The 16,723-nt window shown below is 44.4% G+C and overlaps 1 protein-coding gene across 1 annotated transcript in view; it reads right to left on the bottom strand.

Annotated features, from left to right (window-relative positions):
* The window catches only part of PLEKHM1 (pleckstrin homology and RUN domain containing M1), a 351,512-nt gene that overhangs the window by 225,064 nt on the left and 109,725 nt on the right, over positions 1-16,723 (bottom strand). Inside the window, exon 4 of the mRNA XM_069634062.1 lies at positions 13,399-13,646. Within this exon, the coding sequence (XP_069490163.1) occupies positions 13,399-13,646 (248 nt within the window). The remainder of the gene's footprint in view (positions 1-13,398; positions 13,647-16,723) is intronic.

Below are 16,723 nucleotides of genomic sequence, written 5' to 3'. Positions count from 1 at the left end.
GGTGCTGCAAATCAGGATACTGATGTAGCAAGACACAGGTGCACACTATGCTTTTGGCACGGAGCCTATAAGAGGGGAATCTGATCAGCATATTACCCATTCAAAGATGGAATTACCCTAATTTCATAATTAAAAAGAGGGGGGTGGGGCAGCGCTTCTACACCCTTGCCAAATGGCAATCCTTCTCAGCCGCCGACACGAAGCTAACTGCAAAGGCTTGCAAATACTACTATGAGAGTGACTATTAAACACAAAGGCATCCAACCTTCTTTGAGAGAACCAATGAGTATTGTTTTCGCAAAGAAAACCAAACCTGTAGCCATTGAGCATTTTAGTAGAGGCACCAAGACTTACTAGTGAGTAAGGATCCACGTGTTAGTACAAACTACTACCTTCTGCGGAAGACATTTTCTTTACAAAAAAGAAAAAGAACATTTGCCTATCCAAAAACCTTCTGTTCAGAGTGTGGTATATTTATTAGTATAGACGGCAGCTTTGTGTCACATGGCAGAGGAAACACACAACTCCTAACACCAGAATAAACTTAAAGGGTTGTATTGAACAAAAAGGAAAGCATAAAACTGCTGCATGGAAATCGGTTCAGGATAGCTATATCAAAGATTCTTGGGAGGCAGTCCTTAAACTCAAGATTATAAAACAAGGGACAGTAAACAAAAAGGCATTCAGAAAGTTCCAGATAGGAAGATCTTCTGTTCAGGTTGCTGTAGCATTCAGTCCATCACTTTCTCTGGGGACATCAGGGACACTCCACCACGGTTTCTTCCCTTTGCCAAGTGTCCCATATGTCCTCTTCACTGGGGCTCTCCTTCTCACAGTTACTTTTACTAAGGGGTTACTGTGTCCTGCACACTAATCCACACACAGGGATATAGTGCCGTGCTCTCCCTCTCCACTGTAGGCACACCCTCTTATGGATTTCAGGGGCTATACTCTTCTGTTACACATCCCCTATTATGAGATCGAAGTCACTCTTATTGGGTCTCTTCTCTCCCTTCTCTTGAGCCAGGGGTCAATTTCTTTTGGTATTAAGGGACTCTTCTACCTCTCACCAGTGCCTAACCCTCTTCTGGGGTTCAAGTTTTTTTCTCTCCCTCATTGAGCACCCCTCCTCTGGGCTCAAAGTCCTCCCTTGCTCTTGTGTTCTCCCGCTTCCTCCGCAAACTCTTCAGTTACCAGCCCAAGGCCTCACTGGTCTACCCTTAGCTGAGGAAAACATTTCTATCGATTGGTTAATTGGTGTTAGGATTCCACCTACCTGTGGACAGAAACCCCTCATCCCTGTGATCTTATGGCAGCCGAGATGGACCCCACCGCTTTGTCAAAACACGTTAACGCTACTATTACTTTGGTTATATGCACTTTATTTGAATTCTAATTATGTTTATTGGTCACATTACTGCTACTTCTGATCGTTTTAAAGTATTAGGAAACTGCTTTTATAATCTAGTGCATTCTGATTTAAATCTTTTAAAATCAAATTCAATTATATACTGGAATTGAATTGCTCTGCATTCGTAACTTTACTTGCCAAATTGTGCGCTAATTTTGCGCAAACTGGTCCCAGCACCCTGCTTGGTGTCAGAACTACCAACCTAATCTGGATTGTAGTTCCGATTATCTTATTATTCGCATAACAGGCACGAGAGGGCCAACCCGGTCTGTGGCAGTCCGTGGAGGTACGGGAACGGAGGGTTTCTGCTATCTACATCGTGTACACTGAAAAATGGGCATTACTGAGGCGGGGGGGATTGCCCTAATTTTTAAATCACATCTGGAAATTTGGGAGGTGGACACTCAAATTATTGTTGGTACTGAATTAAAGCACATTGAAATTGGTATTAATGCAGAAACCACTATTAATATGTTATTGTTATACAGACCACCGTCCTTAGGGACAGAATTCTCCACTCAACTGTGTAACCTATTACCCATCCTTAAACCCAAGACTAAATTTGTAGTTTTGGGTGATTTTAACTATTGGTTGGGTTGGCATACTGATAGCTACCATGCTGGAAGATTCATTGAGCAATCTTGGTTTCAAGCAAATTGTCAGAATTCCAATGCACTGCAAGGGACATACCTTGGATTGGGTTGCTACCCATAATATTCAAACAAGTGATCTTCAAGTTTATCCTGCCCTTGGTCTGATCATTCGTTTGTCCATTTTACGATAGTGGGTGATTTCCCTATAAGGAGTAGAGGGAAAGGAAAATACTCTGCTTTATCTAGAAATCTAAAGAAACTCACCCCGCAGGCCCTCAAACCATGTCTCTCCACCTTGGTTCCAGAAGTGATAAAATTAGAGCCATGATGGGCAAACTGGACCGGATTAAGAAAGATATTGAAAATAAAAAAGAGAAAATCTAAACATGACAAATAGTGTATGCAATTTGGAGACACCAGTACAGAGAGCATCTCTGCACCAGTTTAACTTCTCTCCTGTGTCGGAAATTGAACTGGCGAACATCATTGATCATCTTAAACCGACAAAATGTAAGGGTAATCCATGCTCAGCGATCATCATAAAAACATGTTCTCCCACCTTAATTAACGCCCTTTGCAAATGTGTTAATGCCTCCTTTATCAAAAATCACATCCCGTTGGGGATTAAGAATGCGTGGATTACCCCCTTACTGAAGAAACCAGGACTGTGCCCCAAAACTGCTATGAACTAACGGCCTGTTACGAATACTCTGTTTCTTCTAAAAAAAAGACTGCATGGCTTAGGTCCAGATTTCGGCCCACTTGAATAGATATTAGATTCTAAATCAGTATCAATTGGGTTTTCGACAGGGTTATGGGACCAAAACAGCGCTTTTGGAATAGAAATCGAACAAAGGCCAGGCTTCGCTTCTCATGCTGTTGGACCTGTCCGTGGCATTTGACCTTGTTTATCATTCCATTCCAATTACCAGGCTGAAGGAAGTGGTGAACGTTTCAGATAGCGCTGCACGGTGGATCACCTCTGTTTTGAGTGATAGTGTGGAGTGTATAGTGGAGATTCGGAGCCAATGTCAACTATTCTGGCTTATGGTGTTAACCCAGGGTGCATGTGTATCCCCATCCCTCTAGAATATCTTTATGCTAACTTTTTGTGATCTTTTGGAAAATAATGGTGTTGCCTTTGTAAACTATGCGGATGACACTCAATGTGTCATCCCACTCACAGGATCACATTTAGATGATGAACATACTATAAATAAGGTATATGACCTTACACAAACATGGATGCTACAGAACGGACTAGCATTAAATGAAGAAAAGACTGAACTCATGGTAGTTGGTACTCAGAATAAAATAAAAAAAAGTTAGGACCAGATTATGAAGGCTTTCTATCGCAGGTTGCGATATTGTTACCAGAAATAAAGTGAAATCATTAGGCATAGGACTTGACCAGAATCTAAAAATGAAGGCTCAGTTTGGAAGCGTCGTCTCCTCTTCAGCCTACTATATAAAGTTGCTAGCCCTCCTCCGGCCCTTTATTTCTCAGAAGAATTCAGAGATAACTGTAAGGGCCATTGTGGGGTCTAAAATCGATTATTGCAGCAGTCTTCTGATTGGCATTTTGAAATCTGAATGCAACCGTCTTCAGGTGATTCAGAATAGTGCCGTCAGAGTGGTTTAGTGCCTTAAATGGAGAGATCACTTTTCGGAGACAAGAAGGAGTTTGCATTGGTTGCCTATTGAACCCAAGTTAGGTCCCTTAGATCTAAAAACACCCATCAACTGAAGATACCGACTTGCAACTCGAGTAAGGCAAAGAAAGAAGAAAGGTGCTTCAAGGCTGCACCTAGGGACTGGAATGCCCTTACACTTGGCTTAAGAGAAATACAAACAACAATCTTCAGAAAAAAAATAAAAACACTGCTATTCTTTTAAGGACTTTTTCCTTTATTGATCAAGAGTCCGGTTCATCGGCGGCTTCGGTTCTAGGTCACATTACTCTGTTTTATATGTATTTGTCTTTCATGTGTGCCCTTAAGCCTCTGGGTCCTTGGTTGCGTGTTATAAATCCAATAAAGTAAAGTAAAAAATTAACGTGTTCCCAGATAACCGCACTTTCCAAGATGGCCACCGGGAGAGTAAAACGTAGGCCCCATTCAGGATGGATGCTGTAGTTGCCAACATCACGCCCGCTCGCGTATATGCCACCAGCAAACAGAATCCCGTCTGTATTCATAAACGGAGGAAATGCAGCCACGTCTTGCAATCCAGAGCCATCCATGGCGCGGACTACGACAGGACTTATCTTGAATAATAATTTAGTTTTCTACAGAAGTCTAACCTTATTCCTGACCTTCCTAAGTTTAGTCCAAGACCCATTGATTATTACCAAGTCCCTCATAAGGGGAACCTATGAATCTCAAACTTTCCTTGTGAAGTAACAGAAGGAAGTAACTGCAACTAACTGGTCGTTCTAGCAAGGTACAGGGTACTTAAGGTAAAACATATCAGGCAAGGAGCATCATGGAATTCATACCATTGTACCCTATACTAACACATGTCCCTTTTCTGGAATTCCCCCACTGTACAACTTCTGACCTGTGTGACCAGAAATCCCACGAGAGGAAGATCATGTAAGTTGCCTTTGCCTGCGATGGGGAAACTGCTTTTTTACTTTAAATGTCTTCCTTTCCTATGAAGCGGTGGACAATAATGTTGACTCCCAGAGAACTACAGAATCAGACAACTGGCTTCCTATTCCAAGGCAGGGAAAGTCTTTTAAAGGCTTTTACCCCATTGCTGTCCTCACTGCACAAAAGTTTATTTTGTGCGTTTCTGGTGAGTAAAAGGCCATCCAAATGGAAAGGAAAATCTCTATTAATGTCCCCCCTTGGCAAAATTGTTTTCTTTTGGGGAAGGAAGTATTTCTCTTTTCAAATGCTGCAGTTGCAGCAGAGGGGATCGATGAAACAGTGCTTCACAAGCCCTGCTGCTTGCAGGGTGGGGTTTCTGGCAGAATTCATATTTTTCCCTTTGAGAATCTGCACCAGTTGACTAAATGGGTCTCTCTGGGTGTGCTAGTGTTTCCCCATAGCATATTGTCCTCCTAAAAGAATCTATGGAACCCGCTCCAGACCTGATGCATTTGGGAGATGCAGTCCAAAATACACTGTGTCATTGGGACATGGTATAACTAGCTGCGGAGTAGGCAGCTGAGTAGAAGCAGTCTTTGGCAGTCCACACTACTCGCTTCCTGAATCCTGAATCCAGTCTGTCTACTGTCTCCATTGCGAGTGCTGGGGGAGGAGCACTTGCTAAAACCCCATTCACCCGTGGAGTAGGCAGCTGAGTAGAAGCAGTCTTTGGCAATCTATGGCTGACATGGATGCCATAGACGCTACCCCGCTGAGCCCGGCAGCTGAAGGCCGCAAACTCCAGAGCTTTAAACCAAAAGCGGACGTAAGGCCAACAACAAAGTCCTCTAAGGGAAAGGCTGTGCCAGATGAAAAGCAACCCGCCTTTCCTCCACAGAGGCTTTTAAGTGAGGAAATGCCGGCTGTGACATCCAGTGCCTCGACTAGAAACGTGAAGGCTAACCCAAAGACCTCACAAATCAAAAAAAAACCCAGGCTGAACATTGTCTCCCCACCCTCAAACAGAATTGCAAACAGTCACGACAAACGAGATGAAGCTCGCTTGCCTGCACAGCGGGATGGGAGAGCGGGATCCCCTCGGCCTCCCAGCACCCCCGAAGACTCGAGGGATTTGCTGACGTGGGGAGACCAGGTGCGGGGGAGCAGAGTCGGTGAGCGCAGCATGGAGGCTAAGTCATCGAGTGCTGCAGAAGTCACGAGTCCCTTGAGCGCGGCCACCGACAGCAGTTCCCTGGAAAGGAGCGAGGCGTGCGACCAGGTTGCACCCCTCCAACGAGTGACTCATGATGTGCAAGCCCAAGTCCATGCCCCCTCTCGGGACTGGAAGTTGCCAGCCCTCGCCTCTAAGGTCCCTAAGCAAAGCAAAAGGACTATACTCGACCAAGAAAATGATTGGCAGGACGTTGATTACAACAGCAGTTGCTCGGAGGCTGCATCTCCATCGAATACGAAAAAGAATAAATCCGCAATGGAAGAGGGTGTAAACAAGAAAAAATGGAAAAGAGCACAAGGCCCATTAAAACCTCGAACTGCAACCCACTTGGAGAAACCATGCGAGGGAATAATAAAAAGACAAACCCAGGGGCAGCATGCAAAAAACCTGAACACATCTATCCTCTGCATGAAGAAGAAATTTACCTAACAACAAAAAGACATAACCATAGACTCCAGGAAGCCTGGTTTGCATACCTTAAAGGATTTCTTTGGAAAGCAACATAAACGCAAATTTGAAAGAATAAACGAAATCTCTGACAGTGAAATGCTAGAGGTAATAATCACTACTGAAGTCGCTGACCCTCAGCAAGTCATTGGCATAGAGAATGTCGGCACACAACTGGTTCCTGATGCGGCTCAGCCAGAACATAGAGAGCCGCCAAACCCGATATTGGCCCTATTGGAAGAGGGCCAAGGACTACAAAAACCTAGTACCATCATCTCTCCACAACAAGAACATAGTGGACAGCAGAAGCAGCGACAAAACGAACCTACACCCACGCTGACTGACCCAGGGCTTGGCGAACCCAACCTTAATGCAGCTTTGGAACTGGAACCAGAGCACAGGCCAGTCCCCACGAGGGAGGTACCAGACCCAATCACCCTGAAAACATAAATGGAAGAAACACACTCACTAGAGATCTGAATTCTTCACAAGCTGATCTCCAAAACAAATCTAACTGCAGAGTTCAAACACCTTCAAGGGAGCAAAAACCATCCCACACGCGACCACCAAGAAGGGACTCGCAACGGTCAACACCAGTCCCCCCACATCAATCCCAAAGGATGAGTGACTCTTCATCCAATGCAAACACAGATTCACCAAAAAAGAAATTGGACATATTTGCCATCATGTATGCAGTGAGCATAGCACCGACTCCGTTTACTAAACTATACGAGTCCCTAAACGACGCGTTAAAAGACCACAGCACTTTATCAGCTATGATGTCAACTAAACTCCTGTACCTGGAGGGTTACATCATGCCGATGGAAACAAAGTCAGGAGCTCAAGCCAAAGAGGTACCATCAGAACCACGGACCCATCGGCAAGACGATTCCCTACACAACCAAACGACAAGGTCTACAACAATCAAATCAGTAGCCTGTCAAACCATGAAGGTCGTGGAAGAAAATCCTAAAGCTCTGGTAATCGAGAACAAATGTTAAACTGAGTCGGCCACAGACCACAGCTCAAACTTCCAGTCAATAGACCTTACCAAAAACACCACCTCGGCAAACTGTTTGGTTGACAAGAGGAAGTCTGAAGCTCAAAAAGTGCGGCCAGTTAAAAATAACCGTCAGTGAAGAAGCCCTGTCTCCATCCACAGCAGTTCTGGAAAAAACTACTATGCCAGCGGCAGAGGCCACGGCCAATAGGGACTTTGTTTGTTTTCCTCGGCTGGTCGAAGATGACAAAGACCAACCAACAGGGAACAAACAACTGGTCTTTTGCCTGCCTCCTACAGAAAAGAAAATTCAGTCCAAAACAGCTACCGAAAGCAAAACTACTGCAGAGAAAAAAAAAAAGAGGGAAAACAATCAACCAAACAAGTCTAACAACGGAACTAGCCACACCTACATTGACTTAACAACTATAGCAAGTTCCCCTGGATCCCGAAAACGACAGAGGAATTCCTAGAGGAAGAAGCGCTTATGAACGTAAGCCAACATCTAGATGAACCATCTTCGGAAAACGGGGATTCAGCTCTCCTGCCTTGCCCAATCCCCGCCTTGGCAAGGTCGAGTCAGCAAATCCCAAGCCCAACGAAAGAGGAAAATGAGGATTACCCTTTCCTCACGTTGGAAGACAGATGTAAGAAGACAACAAACAGCAAAGAGTGGGGACAAACAGTGCACCTATTTAAAATCACAAGAAGGTTCCTCTAGAGACTCCTCACGACACTAACGATCCAAGGCGGCCACCTCAACGTCTTATAAGTACACGGACAGAACAGACCCTGGAGGCACAGCAACTACGCCCCTCGGAAGAACGGCCGACCTCGGGAAAAAGGCGTCCAAGAGAAGAAAACAAACGTAACACAGGTAAAGACGTTCTTTTACAGAAGGTGGGCGAAACTCGACCCTCATTCAAAATAGAACAACTCGAGGATAGTCGAGAATATGTAATCCTAAACAGAAGAACAGTTTTAAAATTGCTCAACAGTGTGCCCACCCTCTCTTCAATTAGAACAGAAGATTTGATACGAGTTGAACCAACTCATGAAGGAAAGCAAGCGACAACCCTTCTGCACATTACGTCCGGCAGAGTCACAAAAAAGCTGCGAGATGGATCAGACAAATTACTCAAATTAGTCTATGACCTAACAGAAATCAAGAGCCCTCAACAAACCCTGAAGTCTCCACAGCGCTATAAGAGGAGGACACCAAACAGAGAAGAAAACACCACTGGTCAATTCCCAAAGACCAGCCCCTACAGCCCGAAACGTCGCCCAAAGGGACACTTAGAAATTGCAAGTCCGGATCAGATACAATCAGGAAGGGTAAAGAGGGATAGAATCCCTAGTTTACATACTAATACTTCAACTGAAACCCAAGGGAGTGGGACAGATGAAGGAGCCGCATTGTCAATGGCCGAGGATAAATCAAAAAGGCGGCCTTTGGACCTCTTAACTTCAATTAAAAGAACACTGGTGCAGGATCCAGCGACAATAGGAAAAAACACACACGACCAAACAAACTCGACCTCCCTAAAACAACTGTGGGCATGGATCCCGAAGGCCCCGTCAGCAAACCGAAAATAGCAATCCTTGACTCAATCGACGACCGCCCGAACTACCCAACAAAAGCTAGAAGCAACAACATTTCGACTTGGCTCATGAAATACCTGGGGGTGTTCCTACCTGACAGTTCCTGGAGATGTAAACCTGGCCAACTTTGACATCCTGTGCTTCCAGGAAACATGGCTAATGACAAAACCAACTCTAGATGGATACGAACTAGCACACGCACCAGCAAACAAAGGAACAAGAGGCCGTCCGTTCTCCGGCCTAATAACAGCCATCCGGCTGGGTAAAGGAATCTCTGTGAAAGAAATACTCACAACATCTCTATTTCTTCTAACGGTGCTAGTTACATGGAATCAACAGAACACGAAAAACGGGAAGATCACAACAGTTTTAGACACCATCATCAACACCTATTGGAACCCAGAAGCAATCTCGAATGAAAATTTCATCACACTGTTGGAAAACGAGATAGACCAGTCTTACATCAAACACCAGGTCTCCTACCTAATTATATGTCGGGATCTCAACGCAATTTGTACTAAGAAACACCCCTCACCTAGAACCACTCTGGCAGAGACCCGTGGATGTGCGTGGTCCACCCCGATGGACTCAAGGGAACTGGTTAACCTGGACAGTGTCCACACAGGAAAAAACGGATTACCGACCTGGGAAGGTGAAAAAACAACAGCTACAATTGACTACATACATCTTTGTCTCCCATTCCCTAATTCCGGCAATGACTTCCTTTGACGTGATACAAACCGCAGCCAGCGACCACAATCTTCTGGCTGCAACATGGATTGGTCTCAGGAAACCACTCCAATTATTAGACCTCAAATTGGAAGTAACAAATAATCAAAAACGGCTGACGTTGAGTGCAAATAGCATTAGTAAACTAGCAACAGCCTACTCTCTGAAGGGGCGCCTAAAACAAACGGATACCAAGCTGGACTATTGCCCACTCCTCATTATGTCTAAAAACTCGACAGCAACCAACAGGCCAAGAAAGGAAGCTTGTGCCCACAAATACGACACCATCCTGGTAGTAAAAAGAAAGCTAGTGAGAGCAGCAAAAAGAGCGGCCGTATGAGATAACACCCCGGAAAAAATAAAAGCTTTCTGGGTGGCATCCAAACACTACAAAGCATGGCTGAAAAACCATTGCATCACTTTATATCAAAACGACTCGGAAGAGATTTTAAAACAACTATGTGGGAAAAACGCCAGGAAATGTTGGGCTTTAATTAGATCTACGGACCGCCAAACGAACAACGTACTAGCTACTTCTATATCCGAAGATATATGGATAGCTAATTACAAAAATCTATTCCTGGGCACGAGCCAAGATCCTGACTTCCGAAATGAAGAAAACGACCACGAAACCCAAAGTGAAGAACGACCATGGCTAAAACTCCATGACAAGTCTGACATCCTGGAAGTGATACGAAAACTTAAAAACTCTAGAGCTCCTGGACCTGATGGACTTTCAAACATCGAACTGAAAAAGCACCCGGAGGAATGGTCAGTTTTCATCAGCCTGGTCTTCGAACGATGTGCAGAAACAAAGCTAATTCCAGACTCTTGGACATCGTCCATGGTGGCTCCCATATACAAAAAAGGAAACAGGGAAAACCCACCAAACTTTAGGCCGATCGCATTACTAGACCTGATCGGCAAAGTATATGGCTCCCTCCTTCGACGCTTTCAAAATTGGTCACGATCAGCAGAATGCGAGGACCCTCTTCAGTCAGGCTTTAAGAAAAACATGGGCACCACAACAAACATCCTGACCCTTGGTGTCCTAAAGGGAAAGGTCATGACAAAGGGAACCCAACTCTACCTGGCATTTATAGATCTAAGCCAGGCCTTTGATCAAGTCGATAGGCATATCCTGTGGGAGAAACTACGAAGGTGGAGATGCCCGGAAGAAATCCTGCAACCAATAATATCACTACATAAAAACACCTGAATGCAGGTATGACTAAACAACCAAGGCCTATTGTCTGCAGCAATACCAACAAACCGCGGAGTCAAACAGGGATGCCCCTCGGCTCCAGCCCTGTTCTTATCCTAAATGAGAGACTTCAAAGACTCGGAAAAAGAGGTGCGATCCTTCCCTCCACAACTCGGCAAAAGTAAAATCTGAAGACTGCTTTATGCAGACGATCTCATACTACTCGACCTAACCACCTAACCGCCATCGGTCTCCAGAGACAGCTGTCTAACTTTGCCAAATACATTGCCAAAAACCATCTGGAAATTAACAAAAGCAAGACAAAAATTCTATTTCTTGGCAAAAGCGAAGGAAGTTCGAAAACATTCAAATGGCAAATCGAAGGCGCGCCAATTGCGAGGGTAACAGAGTTCAAATACCTGGGAGTGATGTTGGACAATTCAAACCAGGAAAAGGCAATGCAAACTGCGTTCCGCACAAAAATCAGAAGTCTAACTACCCAGGCACAGGCTGTAGACAAGAAGTTTGGCCGTTTCTCGCTTGTTCCCCTGTTAAATTTCTACAAAGCAAAGGTTGCTCCTGCCATTTGTTATGGAGCAGAAGCAATGCCATCCTTACCAATCCAGATTTGGACAGAATTGGAAAGCTACTTTTGGAGGAAAGTCCTTTTCTTTCCAAAGTCAACTCCAATCGTGCTTATAAGATGCGAACTAAGCCAACTATCACTGAAAGGAACCTTCGAACGCAAGCCCTGATGTTATATAGGAAAATCCTGCTTGATGACCGTCCAAACCTTCTGAATGCCATACTGGAAGAACATACAGGCGATCAAAGCTTACACCTGAATAAATGGGTAAAAATCCAGGATGAAAAATTGGAGGAGATCCAAAGCACAAAAAAGGAACTTGCAGAGAATCCGACAAAAACGCAAAAAGGACTATACGAGAAAGACTGGATTGCCACGTAGGACTCTGCGACAAACTACAAGCAGCACACCTTCCACCAGAGCCAAGGAAGCTTCATGAGCCACAAGCCTTCCTGATAAAATATCCAAACAGGAATCTTCGAAACATATTCCTGAGAGCACGTCTGAACATTCTACCAACAAATGAAATTTTAAAGATCAGAAAGCAGTCAACATCTAATATATGTAGATTTTGCAACAACCAGGCAGCGGTGGAAACAATTCGACATCTCCTACTCATGTGCCCAGCGGTCGACCACATCAGAAAACCTTACCTGAAAAACATTCTTGCATCATCTCATATACATGAAGAAGATCTTTGGTGGTCTCGGCTGATTGGAGGAGAGAAGACAACTTGGGTGACGGCCATGGCAAAAATCCTCGACCTCATTTTAAACTCTAACACAACGTCATTTACGACATAGCCGACGGACTCAAATTGTAAGAACACGTTATGAAATAGCATCATGGAACACTCCTGTAAAAACCCTTCTGGTTAAAATCAAGTAAAAAAAAAAATAAATAAAAAAAAAAATGAACTAGCTGCTCTCTCAGGGGGTTGGGAACAGTTCAGGGATACTCCTGTCAGACCTACTGTGGGTGGACTAGGGACTGGATGCAATGTTGATACTGTGACAGTCACACATGCAGTCCATCTTAAGTAGATTCTCCCTTTCAGAAGCTCCTGAACAGGTGGCTAGTCTTCTAATATTACTCTGCATCATTCTCAGACTGACCTATAGGGCAATAGGCCCATGGCGGAACCAAATAACGCAAACTGCTTGTGTGGGCCAGCTCTTTTGGCCAATGTGGGCCAGTTTGATGAGTTACTTCACTATGCGGCTAATAGTTTTGATCAGTGTTGCTGAATAAATATTCTTTAAAATGCACAATTTGCATCACATTTTACCAAAAAACAACCCATTGGGTAATATTTAAACCCTATCAGAAAAGGAATTAATAGCACTTTGCAACTGTGGGACACTTTTTCATTGGTGCCCAAGAAAAATGTATGGCCCAGTCCTATCCTGTATCAGATGCTCTTCCTTTAGTCCAATATGTGACACATATAAATGAGATGGATAATTGAGGGGTTAGCAGTAGCCTTTGGGGAAGAGAGAGACAAAAAATGGGCAGGGGTAAATGTTAGGGCTATGTGCATTCCCAAATGCAGCAGAAAACGGGTTAAATTATTTCTTTATTCAATTTCAAGTGCAACAGCCTTGTCCTTCCACATTTGTAAAAATGTTTGGTTCATCAAATGAGTCATGTTTGCAATAATGGAGGAACAAACATGGTTAAAGAAATGTGTTTAGCAACCCCAAGTAAATATAAAACCAGTTCGAATTGCAAGATAGAAGATCAAATTATATGGGATTACTTTACAGGGTGGGGTTGCAGGGACACAAAATTGCTTGATTCAAGTACTCTTTCCCAACCCCCTCTCCCAAGCCACAAAATGTCACAGTTTATTGTGGATTTCTTTTTTATTTTTAAGTAAAATCGATTTTTAGTTTCTAGGGTGTTTCACACAATTTCCTGTTTTACCCCTATTCAGTTTGGACACATATAAACAAAGAGACAAATATAGTTTGGGAAGTGGAATCGAGGAATACTCACCGGTGAGTGATGGTTTTGAGCAGAGTCCAGAATATAGGCTGGGGCAGGCTAGAGCGCCCGTTCAGTCTTTTCCCTCTTCCGCCAGCCTCTGCCTTTATATGCTTAGCCTTCAGTCCATGAATAAACACTGCTTCTAACGCAGAGCAAAGGGTATTGGCATCCCCATCCTCACTGGTGATGACAGCATCTGAGGTTACATATCGGATCTGCAGGGCTTTCAGGGAATTTGCCAATTTCTTCTTAATCCACTGCAGTAAAAAGAAGAGAATGAGCTCAAACCATCAACTGTACCCAAAAGCTGAACAATACCTCCAAAACAAAAGGGTTGGTAATCACTATCTGACTGGACCACCGTTACTGGTAGGACAGGATTCAAAATTAAACACTTACTTCCGGCTTAAATAAAAAATATTGTGTAGGGTGAGAAACCCTAAACTGCCTTTGAAATAACTGCACGATGAAGCAATTGTTCCTTACTTGTGGTCCATTGTAAATAATATAATTAGGTTCCATCAATGTTATTGGTATTACCAGTAATGTACTGGGAAATCTGCTTCAAACGTCACTGCAAAGTGCTCTCATGTTTCCAACAAAGGCACTGGCCCGATCGTCTTTAAAATGCATAACCCGTCACACAAGATGTTATTTTAAAGGATATGTATACTGTTAGGCAGGAATTGGTGTAGTAACCCTGTGGTAGACTACACAACCTTTGTCCTCTTGGTATTAGATAACCCACCTTTTGGTATAGGCCTGTACTACACAAGTTAGTAGTGTGACTGAGCAGCCAGGCTTGAGGGGGTAAATGTGAGCAGTAGAGCTGTAGCAATGAAATCCACAAAAACAAGTAGCCAAGTAACACTTACACTGAAGGGTTTTGTTATTATAAATAATTATTTAACAGTAGTTTTTAAATAAGAATTCTTTAAAAAGGGCAATGTAACAATCAAATATACTTTAAAATACTTTTCACATTCAACACAAAGCTAGTAGATACTCTTTAGAGATGCTTCTTACACACTTCCTACACCCTGAGGTGACTTCACTAACTAGGACAGTAAGACCTGCATTACTTACCGTAATAGCATTTCTGATGATTGTATCTGCTTCGATTCACATGCTGAGCATATAGTCCGACATCTAGTCGTAACCACAGAGTATTGCATCTTGTCTTTCGAGGATCGAAAGGGGACGTTGAAATGGGCGTGCCTGTAACACTATCCCTAATGCGACGTGTAGTGTACCCAAAATCCCGCACGCGTCGAGGTCCCTCCAATTGTATTTTTTCTGCCGTGAGAAGAAGTAGTAAGATGTCTATATTCCTTCCATCCAAGTGGGGAGGAAGGGTGGGCACATGTGAATCCAAGCAGATACAATCATTAGAAATGCTATTACAGTAAGTAATGCATGTCTTCTGAGGCTTGTGAATCTGCTTAGAATCGCATGCTTTGCACTCCCCTGAGAATCAGACCTAGAATGAGTGTCTATGCAATAGTGTTTTGTAAAGGTGTGCAAAGAACTCCAGGTTGGCACTCTGCAAATGGACTTGAGAGGAACATTTGCATTGAATGCTATGGAAGCCCCAGTGCCTCGAGTAGAGTGTGCTCTAGGCTTGAAGGGCAGATCTCCCTTAGCACGAGTGTAGCAGAGTGCGATGCAATTGACAGTCCACCTTGAGATGGCCGATTTAGAGACAGGATTACCCTTGTCCAACAGCCGCCGCTGAAACAAAAAACTGGTTTGTTTTCCTTAGTGGTTTAGTCCTTTCCAGATTGTGCATGACTGCCAGCACACATCCAGTGTTTGTAGGCTTCTTTCTGCCACATTAGTGGGGTACTGGAAGAATGTGGGTAGTTCCATTGGCTTGTTCACATGGAACTTAGAAATAAATACGGGCGCAAATCATGGGTGAGTGCGCAGAACCACCTTATCTCTGAATTGTGACAAAAGTGTCTAGAATTGAAAGGGCCTGTAGTTCACGGAACTCTCCTTATGGAAGTGACCGCCACTAGGAAGGCGGTCTATAAGGGAGTGCTTTTAGCCCCTTCCATGAAAGCTTTGATTACTGGGATCTTTCATCACAACACTTTCTGCTGGGAGGTGGTATAGGCTGAAAGTGTAGCTAAGTGGGCATTCAGGGAATTAAAAACTAGACCCGTGTCTAGTAGGTGAGTCAGGTATAGTACAATATGAATAGGAGAGCAATCAATGGGATTGATGCCCTTGGAATTGCAGCAGATGATGAAGCGTTTACATTTATTGGTGTAGCAATGTCTTGTGTTAGGCTCTCTTGCTTCTCTGAGTATATCCATGATCTCTCAGGGAGTTGGAGGTGTCCGAACTCTATAACCTCAGGAGCCAGGCCGCTAAATTGAGAGTCTGTGGGCATGGATGAAGTGTTTCCCCCTTGTCCTGAGATAGCATGTTGTATGGGCAAGGCAGTTTCATCGGAGGAGAGACATCTCCATCAGATGGGAGAACCAGGGTTGGCGGGCCCACATCGGGCCACCAATATCATAGTGACTAGTTCCTGATGCATCTTGTGCACAATCTTGGGGAGTCGGGGGCAGGGTGGGGGGTGTGTGGAGCGTAAACACATTTTCCTGACCATGTTATCCAGAGACTGTCCCCTTGGATCGGTTCTGAGGGTACCTGGAGGCGTAATCTGGGCATTGTGAGTTCTCCAGAGTTGCAAACAAGTCTATCTCTGGGAAGCCCCATTCTGCGAAAATGTTGGAGATTATGTCTTCGTGTAATCGCCATTCGTACTCTAAGGGCAGTGGGAAGTCTCTGCTAAGCACGTATGCCAGAAGATTGAGTTCCCCTGGAACGTGTTGCGACAATAGGAACATCATGTGTTTGAGAGCCCACTTCCAAATGTTCTGGGAGATTTGGATAGCCCTGGAGAGTGAGTGCCCCTTTGCTTGTTCAGGTAGTACATGGCTGTGGTGCTGTATGTGAAGATCAGTACTGTCTTTCCCTGCAACTGTGTCTGAAAAGCCTTCAGAGCCAGAGCCTTGACCACTGCTAACAGCTCCAACAGGTTTATGTGGTTGGATGCTGCTGCTGGGGACCAAACGCTGTGCACCATCTGCTGAAGGAGGTAACCCCCCCACCCCCTCGCCCCACCCCATGACAGATGGGTCCGTCGTGAGAGTGGCTTCTACTGTGGGGTGGTGAAGTTCTTCCCCTTCAAGAGGTTTTCCCTCAACCACCACTGCAGAAAGAGAACGAGGGCTGCAGAGACCACCACTAGATCGGCCCATTGTCCGCTGGCCTGACACCACTGGCTGTTGAGCCACTCTTGCATGGGGCGCATGCACAA

Source organism: Ambystoma mexicanum, chromosome 13 (genome assembly GCF_040938575.1).
Source record: "Ambystoma mexicanum isolate Mex_15411 chromosome 13, UKY_AmexF1_1, whole genome shotgun sequence".
Taxonomy (NCBI): Eukaryota; Metazoa; Chordata; class Amphibia; order Caudata; family Ambystomatidae; genus Ambystoma; species Ambystoma mexicanum.
Note: the sequence above shows the minus strand (reverse complement) of the source record. Positions and strands in the feature narration are given on the sequence as shown.